Source organism: Lichenostomus cassidix, chromosome 2 (assembly GCF_008360975.1).
Source record: "Lichenostomus cassidix isolate B80296 chromosome 2, HeHo_3.0, whole genome shotgun sequence".
Taxonomy (NCBI): domain Eukaryota; kingdom Metazoa; phylum Chordata; class Aves; order Passeriformes; family Meliphagidae; genus Lichenostomus; species Lichenostomus cassidix.
In genome coordinates this window covers 36,539,158-36,557,198 of record NC_139482.1, presented here as the reverse complement: position 1 = coordinate 36,557,198, position 18,041 = coordinate 36,539,158, and the positions used below count along the sequence as shown (strand labels likewise).

At 36.0% G+C, this 18,041-nt stretch overlaps 1 protein-coding gene across 1 annotated transcript in view; it reads right to left on the bottom strand.

The window, feature by feature from the left end:
* Nucleotides 1-18,041, bottom strand: part of KCNH8 (potassium voltage-gated channel subfamily H member 8) — a 177,318-nt gene that overhangs the window by 9,023 nt on the left and 150,254 nt on the right. The window contains exons 12-15 of the mRNA XM_085051068.1: nucleotides 10,364-10,402; nucleotides 8,380-8,735; nucleotides 3,999-4,105; nucleotides 3,178-3,254 (exon numbers count right to left, since the gene is read on the bottom strand). Of these exons, the coding sequence (XP_084907194.1) occupies nucleotides 3,178-3,254; nucleotides 3,999-4,105; nucleotides 8,380-8,735; nucleotides 10,364-10,402 (579 nt within the window). The remainder of the gene's footprint in view (nucleotides 1-3,177; nucleotides 3,255-3,998; nucleotides 4,106-8,379; nucleotides 8,736-10,363; nucleotides 10,403-18,041) is intronic.

The window sequence follows — 18,041 nt, the reverse complement described above, 5'->3', positions numbered from 1 at the left end:
GGCAATGGGACAGTGATAGGCAGGTGCTTTAATGTAGACATCCTGACCATCCTGTATACCTCAGAAAATCTGCTTAGTGGTTCCCTTTTTTAACTTTGTGAGCTCTGTAGCAGTTATCTATGATTGCAACAGGTAAATGGTGCCTCTGAAAAAATGCTCAGTGTTCAGATACACTCGCTTGATCAGTTTTTGCAGACAAAAGCATTGGAAAGAGCCGGTCAGGTGTACAGATCTCTGCAAAGGAAGAACACAGATTGTAAGGCAGAATACTCTTCCTGAATTCTTGCTCTGCCTAGTTTGGGGCAGGTCTTTGGATCAAGCTTCCCCCAGCTCAGCAAATGTACAATGCTGATAGACATTCAGTAACCTGGTCTTGAAATGATTGCTTAAATAATTGTGATTTTATCAGAGCAAAACCTGAACCTTAATTCCCACCTGCCATATACTGAAGGTACTGAACTATATTAAATGTCATGCTTGCTTTATTCAGTGATTATTTGTACTAGGTGGCAGTGACAAATAGGGTGGGAGATAAAGTAGTCCTATTCCACTCCATCTTGCAATACTGAACTGGTGGGAAATTCCTGTATCAGCTTGGATCTCATTCAGGCTCAATAAGCAGCGTGGTTGGGTGAGGGAATGAAGGAGCTGCTTAACTGGCTGAGCAGCCAAACCATGGAGCTGTACAACAGCAATTAGGGGTGTGTTCAAGTTTGTCTCCCTTTGACTGTGCTGGCTTTGGAATTACCCTCCTTAGAGGAAATCTGTGCATCTATTACTGCTAAAGTTAATGTGCTAAATCTGAGAAGTGAAACCAAGGCACTGACTTCTGTTACTCTCTTATGCAAATGAAATGTCCTTTGGACTATGTAGTGAACGCCATACACCTAAAATACTGCCAAGAGCTCAGCTGTATTTCTAAACTAGGTACAGCTAATTTTGTAGATTTTTCTCTGGGGTAACTTTTTGCTTTCTTTTTGCTAACATCAGACTGTATTGAAAGTCTGAATGGAAAGGCATATGTCTTTGTTCCCCCCATGAACAGCTGAAATGTTTCTAAGCTAGCTAGTGAACTGTTGTAATACAATTGCCTTTCATGAAAGCAGTTATTTTTGCATTTGTTGATTGACTTCTGGTCTCCACTGGAAAATGTATTAATGACAGTGTTTACTGCTGTTGGCTACTTGTGACCTGTTTTCTCATATTTTCTTTACCAGGAAGAGACTGCATGTCTTTAATAGGGAACCTGATTTCTAACACTGCTGGTATTTTAACTACTGCTGGTAGTCTGCTGCAGCATCAGTGATAAGTTTCCATTACTGGTCATCATCAAATGATGGAATGATGAAAGCACTGGCTCTACAAGTATTCAATACTTAATACAACAACAAAACCTCCAAGCAACAGGTATTGTATATCAGCAAGTCTACCCAGAGGCTCATTTGGGTAAGCACCAAGTCTGTATTATGAGTTCAGAAACTCCAGATGGGGCATGTTTGAGAACATGTAGAATATGCAATTAAGCAGCCTTACAGTCATGAAGTTTTTCCAATGTAAATTTTGATCCATGGGAGGACTTGGAGGATACCCATCCATCTCTGGAATTTGAGCCCAGAATATTACCTATGAAATCTAAATCTAGTCTTATTGCCTGTTTTATGTTAATGTGAGCAAACAAGCTGCAAAACATTTTGTTCAGATAGTACCGTTAGGGTAAAATTAAAATTGTATGTGCAGAGAAATGACCTTTAACATGTGGAGGTTTTTTTCCTTCTTTTGATTAACATATTACCATGCTTCAAGATTTATTTATTTATCGCTTTTCACTAGAAAAGCAACGAGAAGCCCAGAACTGTTCCAGTTGAAATGTTTGTATAATCTACAAGATGCCTGCCTTGGAACATCTGTCACCATGATGTATTTTCCAATTGCCTCTTGTGGGTAGCCACATAATACATCCTCCTATTTTAAAAATTCCTGTCCTCAATAGGGATGAATCAATATGATTTGTCTGTTTGAAAAGCCTTACATAAGAAATATAATTTTCTATCATAATGGTGTTGTCAATGAACATATTGAAGATTTTTTTTTTTTAGTTCTTTGACCAAGTGCTATATAAACCTATAGCTTTTCATGCCCCATAGTCAATGGGTCATGAGACTTTTGTTCAAACTCTACAGTTTGACATACAAATGAGGTGATGCATTCATAGAATCTAACCTGCATGCACTCTTAGCTTAGGATATTTAAGTTACTCAGGATGAGAGAGGTTTACAAACCCAATACTTCATAAGTGGGAAATAATATCTAGATTAAGTGTACACAATATATAAGGAAAAATAAAAGTAAAACCTGACATTTCTGTTTGGTTGACATTTGGTTATTTCATAACCAAATAACTCAGGGAGGAAGTAAAACTCTGCAGTGGGACTTATTTAAATGTTTCCTCATGTGGAAGTATAAGGAATTGTCTCTAATCTTTTCACGTTGAAAGACAGAGTATGCTGGGAACAAATTTGAGTCTGGCAGTATAACTGTGAAGTTAGTATGATGCTTTAATCTTGTTAGAAAAAGTACTACAAGGGCTGCGTATATGAAACTGTGTCGTCACAGAACATCTCTTTAGTCTTGGATTGATAGCTGATTACAGATTGGAAGTTGTTAGAAGGGAGGAATAGAACACTATTGGTCCTGCATTCCTCAGGTCATATTGCTTGAGCAGGAAGGGATGAACTTCTCTTTCCTTCTAAATAGACACAGGTAAAAGAATTTGAACCATTTTATATAAATTTGAACATGAATGGATTTGGATTTCTTTCAAGGAAATTCTCTAAAAGCACAGCACACAACAAGACAAGAAAATTTAGGAGAAGGACCTTGGAGAATTAATGAGAGGAAGGAGACAAATAGAAGCATACCCAGAAGAGACTAAATCCTAAGAAAATCAGATACATTAACTTCACTTTGGTTTTAGCCCTAGAAATGACACAAACTCTTATGTAGGTTTCATGTAGAAATTAATCTCAGAATGAGTTAAAAGCCACAAAGTGCCTTACAGGTAGGAACCTCAGCCGGTTTTGTAAGCTCATTTATAACATATTTATCATATTTCTGAGTATTCTCCAACATTCATTGAACCCTTGTTAATGTCTTTCAACCCCCACAAAATCTTGTTACCTCATTATTAAGTCTGCTGATCTGCTGTTTGGTCTCTTCTGCTTTGATAACGAGCACAGCAGCACCAATTTCAGCCTCTGAAAATAATTGAAATTCATGTAAATGAGAAGAGTATAATCACTTGGAAACAGCTATATTATTCTTGCACTTAACCAGTGCTTTAAATTTAAACCTAAATCCCCCCCAACTTGACAAGTGCCATTACTTTGTGGTGCTATTTTATCAGCCTTTTCAGAGTGTGGGCCATTTAAGACTTCCTAAAACCCCTTGTTATTCAAGGTTTTCACTCCTTTAAAAATGTAGGTACTTCCATATTCCTCCACTTCTCTAAATATCTTCAAAAAAGTTGAGAGCCAAGTTTATGTACAGATCTTAATGAATTGGTGGGGGGTTTTTTTGGTTTGTTTTTTTTTGAGGGGGTTTTTATATGTTTATTTTTGGCGTTTTTTTTCCTTTTTTAAAAAACTAGGTACTAGAATGTTTTAATGTTCAATTTTGTCCTAGTGCTAAGTACCTTCCACGCCCAAAGTTTTTGGAGCATGTGGCAGATTCTGCAATACTTCTGGTAAAGTATAAAAACCTAGTTGACTCCCTCCATAAACTGTTTAATCATGAGTGTCTGTTAGCAGGAAAGCAACAAATGACCTTTAGGACCTTGCTATATTTTTCTAATGTACCAATTGTGGCACTGAAATGGTACTGAGAGTACAAATATAAGTTTTAACTATTTATGCCACTTGTGAGGATCAAAGAAACAAAGGGGACCAAAAGCAGCTACGAAAACCATTTTCTCTAGAGTGATTTTCCCAGGCAAAGCTCACCTCCAGTTGTAGGAGATAACCTGGATTCCTGCCTGAGCTGATCAGAGCTGAAGTCAAAGGTTTGGCTTTCCTCATTATGGTTCCCATCCTCAATCCCATCGACAATTCTGTTGAGAAAAATTGGAGTAATGAAGCAGTTTCATAAACATCATGCTCATAATTATACTGTAAAAATTACTCCTAAAGGGCACATTTTTAAACAATAGTAATTTTTTTCACAACATTAAGTTTAGAGAAAAGCAGAACCTATTATATTGGTAAAACTTCTTGTGAGTCACTAAAAATTAGAATTACTGATAATGGAAGGAATGTGAGGCAAAATATAATTAACAGAAGCTTCAAAATTTTCATTAATTTTGTAGCATATTCTGGGTCCTCTGCAAACCTATATGGAATATAGTTTGCTTTTCATATCTAAAGTAATCTGTTGTTATTCTTTCTTCTGCACAACCTAAAGAAGCTTCACTATGCTCTTGTGAAGCTAAAATCTCCCTGCACATAATCAAGCTCTTCTATTAGGCTTACTTAGGCAGAACCTAAGCCTGAACATAATATATTTATGAAAACATCTCTGTACACCTCAGTCAGAATCGTCATTTCCATGCAAATAGTTATTCTAAATTTATTTTAAATGAGCTAGCTCAGGCAGGGCAATCTTGTTTGCAAATTTGATATAGAAATATGTGCAGACCAGCCTGCAGTGCCCCAGTTACATTAATATTGGTATTGGATCTGACTACTAGAAAAGGTATTTTTGCTAGTTATTTCTGCCCATGCATAGCAGTTATCTCTAATTTGCAGTGTCAAGAAAGCCAAAGGAAAAAAAAGAATAAGCAGTATTTTACAAAAATAATCAAGTTCTGCATGCAATAAGTAGAAAAAAGGTATCAGATGGAGGAATCAATGCACAATATTAAAAATATATAGTTATGAATATTTTTTGTTCTCAGTTAAAATAAATTGTGCTATAAAGAAAGCTGTTTTAAAGTCAATGAAAGAGAATCATACAACTGCTGGTTGACTGATATGAAGCATCAATTTCTTGTTTTGTCCAGGCACAAGCTCCATATTTTGTCTTACAGTTGGCAGATGAGTTAAATACTAATCTGGGAGGGCTAAGACAGAAAGTTCTTAGCCTGTGAGTCATTGATGATAACTTTGTGATAATGAAAATTAGATTTTTCACTTAATAAGGGTATTTTCAAGAAAATTTATTGACTGGAAATGTCTGGAGAAAGAAAGAACAGACAACACAGAGATATCTGTGATATCTGTGGGCTTGAAAGACCCATATAACTTAAACCTCTGTAGGCATACCGCGAGTTCTTGTCCTTTTGGGCTCTTTGTGTGAGTTTAGATCTCCATGTCATGTCTGAGTGTTCATGATGCCAGCTGGATGTTACTAGACTTCACTTTAATCTTAATCAGCCTCTGGTAGAAGAGGAGACTCAAATGTGGTGCTTGAGCTGCCCTGGCCTATACTGCTTTCTGCAGCTGAAAACCTGAATGATTACTTTGTTTGAAATTTGCTGTACAACCTATTTAATGTCATTTGGCCTCACTGCTTCAACAGGCAGATTTTAAATATCAATATCCCTTTTGTAGAGGTTTCTAATTATATAAAATGCTAACATTTTAACTGCCTTTAAAGCACACAGGAGAAAGCTTACTCAGATGTGACTTGGAATTAATAGGTGTTACATTCTTTAAAGTGTTTAAAGATTCAGACTGAAAAGAAATTATATTAGCAAAAATAACTAGCTGTGAAGTGCCAGGCTGCTATGTGGGAAATATGTGATGTGCAATTTGCTTATTCATATACAAGGAGCTGACTAAGGAACTACATAACCTAGTAAATTGAAAATGTGAGGGGACAAAAGCAATTGGTAGGTCTCACCCCTTTCTGAATCAGCTATTGTACAGCCCTGAATTTTCTCCTGAAGACAAAAAACTCCATTCCTAGAAGCCAAAAACTCAGAAAAGACTACCATTTGACCTCTTCTATCCAGGTGCTCAGGGCTAGAGTGCACTCCTCTGTGTGGGTCTGAGGAGATTCAATTACATAAATGCCTCCTCCTAGGGCTGCCCTTATTATCACTTACATTTTCTTCCTTTTGGTGCTCTTTCACTTCATAGGCAGTACCCAAAAGGTGATTGGGATGACATGGGGTCTATTCTAGAAATTGCAATTCTAGCTTCTCTTCCTTGCACCAAGAGCTCTTTAAAAATTTGACCCAGACTCTGGGCTTTACTGCTTTCACTGTGGAGCACAATGAAAGAACCTGAAGACCCTTTGAAGAATTCTAGTTGATTTGCTCTAGAAAACATGCACAGTAGAACAAGTTTCTTAAGCAGAAAAAGTGAATTCTCTTGAGAAACTGGAGTTATGCACCTCAAAACAGCACTGACTGCATATTTCAACCAGAATCTTGCCTTTCCCTTGCCTTCCCTTGCTGTCCAACACCAAATATAAATGAAGGTTTTAAATGAGGTTTTATTTTCTCTTTAATACTTACAAGGACACACTTAAGGCTATTTTTTTAAAGTGGTACTAACTTGTCAGTTTAAATATTCTGATAATATAAACCCATTCTAGGAAATAATAGGAAAATATTTTGTCTGCAAAAAAAGGCTGAAAAAAATACACCTTGGGCCATTTTTCCGGCCTACTAATGGGTTTAGTCTGCAGTTATAAAATTATGAATGGAAACAGGAAATAACAATATATGTAACAATACTTTTTACATATTTGCTTTTGCAGCCTTGGGTGCCAATTTCTGGCTGCATAAATTCAGAGCAATAATGAGCAAGATTACATTTCAGCAGAAAGTATGAAAAGTAGCTTTTTCCTGAATTATCACTTATTATGTGAATGATAATGACCTTTACTCATAGCTGACTGAACCAAATTCCTGCGAGCTTTAGGAAAAAATGAGAAAATATCCACTATGCGTTTCAATTTTGCTTGCATAGAAGCTGCTTTTCCACACATTATCCTCCCATATATTAACCCTATATTTAACATCTAGAGACTAAGTCCTATGAGGAGAGGCTGATGGAGCTGTGGTGGTTTGGTCTGAAGTAAATGAGGTTCTCTGCAACTACCTGAAAGGAGTTTGTATCACGACAGGGGTCAGTCTCCAGGCAACCTGTGAGTAAATGGCCTTAAGCTGCACCAGGGGAAGTTCAGATTGGAAATCAGGAAGAATTTCTTCACGGAAAGGGTGATCAAGCATTGGAATGGGCTGTCATGGAAGCTGGTGGAGTCACCATCCCTGGGAGGCTCAAGAAACAGCTGGATATGGCCTGCAGTGCTACGGTTTAGTTGGCATAGTGGTGTTTTGTCAAAGGTTGGACTCGATCTTGGAGGTCTTTTCCAACCTTAATGATTCTGTGATTTCTATGATTTTATGAAAAAACTAAAATTGGTTTGTATCCTGCTACTCTTTGAAAAGTAGCTGCACTGATAAAATATATGATGAGGGGGAAAGGCTTCTATCTAATCTTCCATGTCCCCTTTATGACTGCATCTTTAGGAGCTGGCACTTTGTTAAGCAAATATTGCTCAAGCTGTGGCTATTTCATGTTTGCCATGGGAAGTTTCTGAAACTTCCACTCTAATGAATAAAAGAGTGTTGAGCGTGTCAACCAAGACAAAACTTGAACTGCAAGATGAACTGCTGCACCTCCTTGTATGTATACTTGTGATTTCTCTAAAGAACTAGTCATAAAATTATGATTACATTGCAACATTTAGCAACAAAAATCACTTGTAAGTAGCATACAAGTTATAAATTAAACTATTTTAGATTTTACGCTAGTTATACCGTAATAAACTCTTATATGACTCTATGTCAAAAGACATAGCAAAACAGATTTCCTGAAATCTATATTTAATGTCTACATAACTCCCATTACCAGATTTCCTGCCTTTAATGAAAAAGACCTCTAAACATTTTCTAAAATTACTAGGCAATAGTTTTCCATTATAGTCCAGTAATTATTTGTATTTTCATGGCTATGCTATAATTTAATCTACTTGCTCTCTAAATTTTGCTGTCTCTGATGGACTCAGAATGTTTCACAGTACTATTGTGGGAATGAATATTATAGACAAAATTATACCATAAGGTCAGACTATTTAAATAGCCATTTTTGCAGCTACTCATTTTTTTACTGCTCTTTTAATGGGTAAAAATACTTTAGTTTGCAATAAAGTTCTAAAGTCATAACATTTTGCATAGTGTGCTATGGTTCCTATAATAATGTGGGATGAACAAAAGTACAAACTATTAGAGAATTACTCTTTTAGTGTCAAAATAATGATATTTTTTGTAGGAGTTACATGATAGAGAAGAAAATAACCATTCATAACTGTTACCTTGGGCTCAGATCTGGTGGGCCACTGGTGGTCAGTGCTGACAGGTATAATTTAAGGTTTTTCTCCTTCCTTCTGGAGTAGTAATGAAGCTCTGTTTCATGTTTGGCTCTTGAGGGGTTTGAACTGCAAGCACGGATGGGGGAATGAAAGGGCACAGTTCCTGAGGCCAGCTGCTTCAAGTTCCTCCCTAGGTGGCTTTTACTGATTGCAGTCTTCTTCTGCTGGGAGCTATTTGTGCTTCGTGTATCAATTGGTGAAAGCGTGTTGCTTTCTTCTTCTCCCTCCTCTTCCTCATCTTCATCTTCCACAATTGAAGGGAGTCTTTTCTTTATATTTCCATTTCCCTTGAGCTCTGTCTAAAATAACAAATAAAACACACTAGTGTAAAATTCAGAGCCTGATGCAGCAGAAAGACAATTTTTTCTGGTGTTCATCCTGGAACAAACCCAGATTTAACACAGCTTTCATTTCTCAATAGAGAGAGCTTTTTTTGGAACTCATCCATAGCCTCAACTATGGCTATCTGTGCAGACACAAGAAAAACAGAAACAAATTCAAAAAGGTCACTAGTGACACAGTCAGCAAACTCGCTGCAATATGTTTTGTTACCAAGAAAGAGTACATGACTAGTTCTTACAAGCCATTTTCCCTATGTACACTTAAGAAGATTAATTTTGTTTAGCTGAGGCATTATTTCTTGAATGTTGTGCTGTCAGACTCACGGTGGTCCACAGAAAAGATCTGAGGTTGGTAATTCAAATAATAACACTTTTTCATATGCAACCTTTTATAATGTATAAATAGTATTGACACCAGTTCAGCTCAAGCCCAATGCTCTCTGTATCCTTCTTAACTGAAGTCATTGCCTCGATGGTAAACAGGCTTTTCAATTCACTCAAAGTCCCATTAATACACCAATAGTGTGACAGTTTCAGCTTCAGAACTGAGTCATCAGAAAGTGGAACTACATCTGGTTTTGAAAAATATGTGATTTAGATGCTTGATGTTGGAATCAAGGAAATTTAGAGGCAACATAGACCTGGGCTATGTACATTATGTACTAATTAAAGCACAGTGTAAAAGATCAATTCTTTTTTTTTTTTTTTTGTGGTAACAAGATATGCTTGTCATGAGTGCTGAGATAGGCAAACATGGACCTCATGTCAGGATCAGACCTTAACTCAGAATAGTTCCATTTGTTCCCATGGTAAAACTTATGGTATGGTAAATGGCCTAAGGCAGACTCAGGTTCCAGGTCAAATTAATGAACCAAATGCAACTTTCTGGTTTCAAAAAGAGTTGTTATTAATTATTTTTAATAGGCTATTCCCCTTAATCAAGCTTGATTAAGGCACTGTTAGCTTTAGACAGAAAACCTCAGATGACCCTGCAGAGTCAAATTTCCCACATTCAGGCCAAGTCAGACTGGCTGGGTGGAAATACAGATTTGGGGAATTTATCCAAATATTCTAAGCCCCTGTTAGCATCTGTCTAAATGTTTTGCAACATAGGTTTAATTTTCTTGTGTGTTACAGCACACTTTCATTAAGTGTATGCTTTTCTCTTGGTATATATTGACAGATTTAGTGAACTGGGATCTTTTAAGATGTATTTGTGAAGAGGTAAGAATTTAAAGCAGTGACAGAAGACAAGTCTTTATAAAATATAAAAGCCTTGTTGTCAACTGTAGCAGTCATCCAAAGGCTATCATGATGATCAAAAAGTACAGGACCTGGCATCGATACAACCTAAACTCTATAAAGAATGAATATTGCCCATATTTAAAACTTTGGCTTAGGTAGCCATGTATTTAAAATGCAGTTTCTATAGTAGGATATCCAAATTTAGCACCTGGGAAAAAAGATCATAAGCTGTTACTCATAAAATGGGCAGTGGCAGAACTATCTGCAGGATGCTATTTAAATTCTCATTCTGAAACAATGGAAGTCTCAAGCTTGGCATAGTTAAAATGTGATCAACATACCTGGGATAGTGTAGGCTTGTTGGATAATTTTGATATTACCTGAAAAAAAAACAAACCAAAAAGGTAGAAAATATGTACATCTGCACAGTTTGGCCTCCAACAGGATGCAAACATCTAAACCAAAATATTTATGTCACTACAAGAAAAGACTCATTGTAAAATGGCCATATGGTTAAATTAATTAAATTAAATGGTGACATAACACTGAACTAAGGACAATCCTTGCAAACAGGTGCTGTGAGAAAAAAAAAAAAAAAGGTTATTATATTTAAAATAAAAAGTTAGTGAAAAAAACCCCATTTTGCTTCAACAAAAACCTAGGGTAAGACTCCAAACCTGTGAATGAATGTAGATGTGGGACAGCATGCCTGATGGGTTTCAGTGCTGGTTGGATGGCAATACAGGAACAGGTGCTCTACTTTGGCCCTACTTAGCTTTTGCTCCTGTGCCAGCCTAGTCTGTATGTAAAGATGAACTAAGCATCTCCAGCATCTTTGAGGAATTTTCAAAAGTGGTGGGACTGGAGCAAGGTAGCCCGGAGAGAGATAAGTGTCTAACCTATTCAGGGCCATGATACTTTCTTTTCTTGGATTACACAGAAACAAAACAAAACAAAAGAAAGAAGAAAAAGTTATGCAAGTTTCAAGTGTAACTACTAATAAAATCCACTGGAACTACTGAATAGTATCTGTTATGAAAATTCTGCTGTTTATTTGAATGTCCATATCTTCACCATGGGCAAGTCTCTGATAGCCTATATACTGTATTTACAGGAATATTTTAGTCTGCCAGGTAGAATTTTGAGAAATTATTTTCAGCTTTCCTAAACCCACATACTAAGACAAAAAGCACTTAACCCATCAGTTCATAGCATCAATTTATTTTTCTCCAAATGTAGGTAGAAGTTAGGCATTTCTGAAAGTCATTGGAACTTAGTTTGTTTGACCAAAGTCTTCAGAACTCCTAAATATTCAAATTTTAGGCATAGATTTGAAAATAATAATTGTGTGGTTTTTTGTTGTTTTTTTTTTTTTTTCTTTCAGGTTAACCTAAAAACTCCTTTGTAGTTCAGGTACCAGTGGTGGTATAACATACAAATACAGAATATTTAAGTTTTCATAATCAGAAATCTTAGCTGCACAACAACCAAGCCAGTAGCAGGTGTATCATTAAATGTAGCAGAAACACTCTAATAACTGCCAAACAGAGCAACTGCAATAATTAGGCTATGTAAACAAAATAACTGCTGTGTTCTTACTGAGTTAGACAAAGTACTAGATGATGTTAGCAGAGGATGAGATCTCAGATATTGAAATCTCACAGCTTGCATTGTAATCTATGACAATTGAAGAATCAGTATCTTCCTCAAGATTCGGGATGAGAGGAAACTAAAAATATACTAAAACATTAAAGTCAGAATTAGGAAGTACTACTGGCCTGCTTTGCACGTAAGTTTAAAACAGTAGTTTAAAATAGTGGCACGAATTTTGGGGCATCAGTTTGCTTGGCTTCTAGGCGCAGGTGCAGTGTGAATGTTAAATAGCAGCCCTAATTAAAATTCCAGGCAAATCCCAAACATTAGCAGCTTCACAAAAAAAGGTCTCAGAAAGTATGCATTTTCCTGCTGAAGGCTTTTTAGTGACTTGTCATTTGTAATTTGTAGCGTGGGTGAAGATTTCCCTCACTTTTTGTTTTGATGCTGTTTTTGTTTTTCTCCTCCTGAGCGCATGTTAACCCTGACTGTACGTCTTGCAAACATAGACAAAGAAATCATTATTTGGGTTTTAAGCTGCATGACCAGTTGTTAGCACTGTGCCCTTGCTTCTGGACCTCCCCACTGCTCCTCAGCATAGCAGCCACAGCCACCCATCGATCCCTCTCTGCTCTGTCCTGCCCTGCCTTGGTCACTGCAGAGGGAATAGGGTTAGTGGCAGCACTTTGTTGCCTTCCCCAGAGAAAGGTAAAGGAATTTTTGAAGACAGGTTGCTTTTTGCGAGGAGGGGAGGGAGTGTCCTCAGGAGGAACTGTAACAGAAAAGGGCAAGTATGAACAAAGAGCATTTGATGTGAGAAACTGCTTATCAGAATTTCTTCTCTTGTTTCCCCAAACTGTCTCCTTTAACCCACAGGGCACAATTTCAGTATGAAAATATTGATATTTTAAAATAAACTATGGATTTATAAACTATCTTTTCCATAGCACAAAATCCACAGTTGGAAGTGTTGTACTTTCTTCTGTATAATATGCTGCAAACATATTTATTGCTTGTAACTTTGAATACCCTGTCTTACATGCTCAGCAGGGGCCTGGGCTTTATGGCTTAGTTGCTCAAAGTTGGTGAAAGAAACTAATCTGTGACCAGAGGGAATTCTCAAGGATTTTGTTTGTAAACTTGTTCCAGCATCTCCCCCCTGTCTCAAAAAGAAAAGATGAACAAGAACTTGGACGAAGCCAGCCAAAGTGTACTAAATTAAAAATCCTCATTATACACTAGCTTTATCTCTGTAAAAATGTAGTATCAGAGTAAATAATTAGAAGGTGTTGCCCTAGTTTCTAGGCTGCTAAAATATTTTATTTAGGGCAGCACACTAGTGCAGTTTTCTGTAAAATGCTCCTTTTTTCCTTATGCAAAAAGAAAGAGTGTGCCAAATAGTTCATACACTTGGCTTTTTAAAAGAAAGAAGTACCGCTCTTAAAGGATATGGACAGCTGAAAGAAAAACCACAGATATTTAACCTACTATGCATTGGGAAAAAACCAGAAAGACTGATTTTAGCATGAGTTATATGAGTTATATGTCAAAGAGTCTAATTAAATTTTTGGTTTCAACCCTGGTGTCTCTCCATGTCTTGTGAAGCCAGCTATTAAATTTAATTTTACAAGACAAAACAATAATAGATCATGTACCAAAAGCAGACTGATAAAGTTCTTCTATATATGGAATCACAAATCTATAAACATCCAATTGTTTAATATCTTAATACACAGATTTTAAAAATTCAGTAATCCTTAACATTATTTATTAGAAGCACAAAAAAGAATATTTCTCTATCTGAAAACACTAGTGAATTGCTATTGAAAGCCAGTGATCTGAAAATCTTTTCTGTGTCAAGAGGCAGTAGTCATCCATTAACAATCTCTACCAGGAATTGTGGCCAACCCAGGTAATTTGATGTACAATAATGCAAGATTAATTCCAATGAAAAACCCTAAAAAGGAAAATATAGAGATGCAGCTAAATTTGAGGCTAATACAGTATATGTCCTGCCAGTAAATTTGCATGCTTGGGCTCAGAAGAATGTTACCAGCATTTGCTGGGCTGATTCTTGTTGCCTTCACAAAAATGAGGAAGGAAAATAGAAACATAATTTCACTGATTTTCTCATAATCTTAGGTACTAAAATACATGACTAATTCTTTGTATCTGAGGAGTCAAAAGGCTAAAATACATTTTTAGGAAAGGATTTGACATCAAACTGGAATATTAATGTTCTTAGTCAGCATTTGGAAATGGGAAAAGCCCATTAGGAGCACCGGCTGTGTGGGGAAAAAACTCTAGAATGCACACCATATGTTCTATTCTTTGCAAATTTACTGTCTGGTAATGGAAAGGATACAAGTACATAACAAGAGATTATTGTACTGCTGCAAAATTCAATGTCTCACATGTGCTCAGGCCTCAGTTTGCTGTAAACAGGACTTTTTTCAATGATGTATCACAAGTCTAAATCACAAAAGACTCAGTCACTCACAAAGAGCTTAAATTAGATATAATTGTTTTATATCTACATTTACTGAGCAATTTACCATCCTCAATCCCTTTTTTTTTCTTTTTAAGACTTTCTATTGTTCATAGGCTTGTTCCTGTATTTTCTCGGGATTTTTCTTATCTCTCTTCCTAGCTTAATGGACAGATAAAGAAAGAGTATTTTGTGGAAGCAGATGTTTTCATCATTCTCTGATCCGTCTTACAATACAGAGCACACTGAACTCGCAGCAAAAGTTGAACAGCAGATCTGTCACCGGTATTTTGTCTTAGGGAAACAGTAATTGTGAATTGCCATGAACTCCACAATCTCCTTTTAAGTAGTTGTCCTGAATCTTTTGTTTTTTTGTAATTGTTTCAGCTTGTGAGTTGGTACAAATGTTGTGTAACTGGCTGGTTGTGGTTAGCTTTGGATAGGTTTTTTTTTTTGCAGATGAATACTTTCTTGGATTCAAACTTCTCACATAAGCTTTTATATTTGGTACTAAAAGTTTACTTTTCATATGTTTCTTTAAAACCTGAATGTTAACCTCACGGCACTAATAATTTTTTTTTAATTATACCTAAATTGTTTCATTAGCAATACTGGATGTATTGCATTTGTTGTTAAAAAGATGCTACAGAAACAAAAAAACTAATGTCTCTGTCACTTGTGCCGCATTAGCAATCAAATAAATGGGAAACATGGATAGTATAATTAGTAATTTTTACTTCTATATACTAACGTCTCTCTATCCCACCCCAAAACAGGAGAAAAACAGGAGAAAAAATTAGGGTCTCAACTGCTCTGAAAATGCACTTGTCACTAAATCTGTGCCAGTAAGAATTAAAAAAAGAAAGAAAAAAATATTAAAGAACAGACTATCAATAAGGTGAAAAGAAGACAAAAGGAGGAATTGTTAAAATAGACAATAGACCTGGAACTGACTGTACTGTCTGGCAGGTTGTATTTTTGGAAAAGCTTGCAGATTACTGCAGAAAAAGGATATAGTGGAGAAAGCTTTTTAATACTCCTATAGTTTGATTACAGTCAAGAAAAATTTCTTATATAGTAAAAACTACCATAAGGGCTAACAACTTTCAAAGCAATAAAGCTTATATACTTAACTTCAACCAGCTCTAAGATTTCGAACCAAATTATAAATGTTTGCATGATTGCCCCTGGCCTGTTACTCTTTTAGACTCAGATTGAGGCTGTAGATACTGTGAAAGAGTTGTGTTTTAAGTCTGTATTCTTAGCTTTAAATGAAACTTCATACTGTAATTTATGTAAATACATATATATAACTTCAGAGAGGCTCTTGAAAAGAAAAGAGGGGGACAAGGAAGTGGATATTGAAGAATATTTTCTCTGTTATTGCCAATTGCCTACTTCTAAGCATTCCCAGTGTTGGCCAGTTGTTATGTTATCACTCACATGACAAATCAATGTGAGGAGTGTTAATAAGTGCCTGCCTGAAGACAGCAATATATCCGTGCAGAATTTTAAAAAAAATTGTTTGATTTCTTTGTAGTAACGACATAAAACCAAACACAGTCAATAGAAATCCAATAACAATTTTGGACAATGATGGAATCAACAATGAACATAGTGTAATTAGCAATGAAATCTCTCTGAACACTTACTGTCTATGCATTACTGTACTGTATATACAGTATATATGTATGTCATGTATGTATACATCTATTATTACAATCATGGTATTATTTGCCACATCAATGAAAAAGAGATCTGTATGTCTTGGGTACCAAATCCATTTTCAGCAGAACTCTAGTTGCACTTATGTAGGCAGGTTGTGTAGCTCTAGTTTTACTGAGTGAAGGTATAGATGATTAAAAAGAAAAACATGCAGATATATTATTTTTGATATCAGTAAAAGCTTTGCATTTGTACATAAATAATTTTTTTTTCATTATTACATGCTTTTATATTTTTGAGCAGAGTGGTGGGTCTAGATGACCTTCAGAGGTCCTTTCCAAGCTCTGCTATTCTACTGCTCTATGATGTTTAAAGAAAAGTTGCACAAAAAACATTACCAGCTCAATAAAATTGAAAATACACACTTGTGTCAATATAAAATGCCAACTTGATATACAACTTGCATGGATTACAGTTTTCTCAAAGACTACACTACATTTAGTTTCACACTTTTCAGCATGTATCCTGAGGTTATAATGACTCTGCAAGGCTTGTAGGACCTTCACCACATAAACCAGTCTGACGTTGTATATCAAGGTAGTCTATGCCTTCAGAATTATTTTTTTATAGAAGAAATTTTAGTAATTTTATTTCCTTCATTAATTAGTCCTATATTACCCAGAATAATAAAAGGACATGTTATTGTAAAAATGCTTCTAAATTTAAGGTCACTAACAGATAAGTGCTGTATCAATGCAAAATAAAAGGAATAACTAAAAAAATAAATCAATCAACTCCCTAAATTGATATAATTTTCAAGTTTAGTTATATTGGGATTAATTCTATTTTCCACTTTTTTTCAACGTAGAGACAAAGATAATATTAATATTGTAAAAGTTATATTGTCATGTTCCCTAAGGCACATTGAGACATATTGGAAAATAGTTATCCTCTAGCATGCCTGTCTAATTAAAATAGAAATATGGTTGGATTCCAAGGCAATACTCTGAAAGCCAGGAGATTTTCCTGTCTAAAATTCTGCTTGACACAGTGTTTTTTACCCTCATACAACAGTCTAAAAACATCAATAAGCTGCTTTGCTAGCCTGGATTTTTTTCAACATGTTACCCTCTGGTTAAGCTTTATAATCTGATGCAGAATGTAATAATCCCAGGAAGTGAAATGAATGAGAATGCCGAGTGTTCAAAAGGACTCAAAAGCTAAAATTAGAAGTAAAATTTTGTCACTTATTTAAACATGTTACAATGAAAGTTTTTTTTGTATTTGTCAGGAAAGGGGTAAGCTCCACTTGTGAAAATATTTTAATAAATAATGTAAAGCTAATACTCATAATTCCTGTCTCTTAACCCATTCACAAAAAGTGAAAGAGTCAGAATTTGGCGAGGGATCACATATGCCTGACATACTCCGAGACTAATATAAATAGGTTCATTTCCTCTCCTCCTCTTTGTCCTTTTCCACATCTTTTGTGATTCACCCTTACAGTGAATTTTCCACTTGTTTTAGGTGCAAAATGGGAAAGACTTATAAAAATACAAAAACTAATGAAAAAAATATTAATGGAAAAGGTGACAAAATTGCACCAATAAGTTGTGGTGGGGTGAATCTTCTAACTGGAAAATGACCACAAATCAGAAGAATAAACTATTAGAGACAAAACCCAGACAATGTGTCTGTTTTGTTATTTTCAGAATGACAGGAGGCTACAGAAATGAAACAGGAGATTATCAGTGAAAGAAAGATTCTTCACGTGAAGATACTAGGAAAGAAAATAAAAAAGCCAACCAGTCTATCCGTTTTGAATTATGTTTCCTTGTTGCATTATTTCTCAGCAGTGTACCATATTGAAGGATATATTAGAAACATGATAGTGAGGTGATTACCTTGAGGGATACTGGGGCTGAGATAGCTCAGAGGCACCACACATCATGCTCAGCAATGACTTCTAGTGAACAAACTTCATGAGCTACCAGACTGCAACAAGAGGGGTCAGACCTGGCTTACACTATAGCTCCAGGTCAGCTTTGCTCCCACAGTAAGTGAAACAGGGAATTGCCAGGCTGAGGGACTGGAGGAAGGACTGACTGTAGCACTGCACATGGAGGAGGCTATTGCAGCCAATTCTCTTATTTGAAATAAGCATCCAACTTAATAGCCAAAGATCCACCAAAACATGCTCAGGGCCATCAATACAGGCAGGAGACCTGTGAAATACCTTGCAGAGAGTTAGAGGACAGAGATCCCTCCCAAAC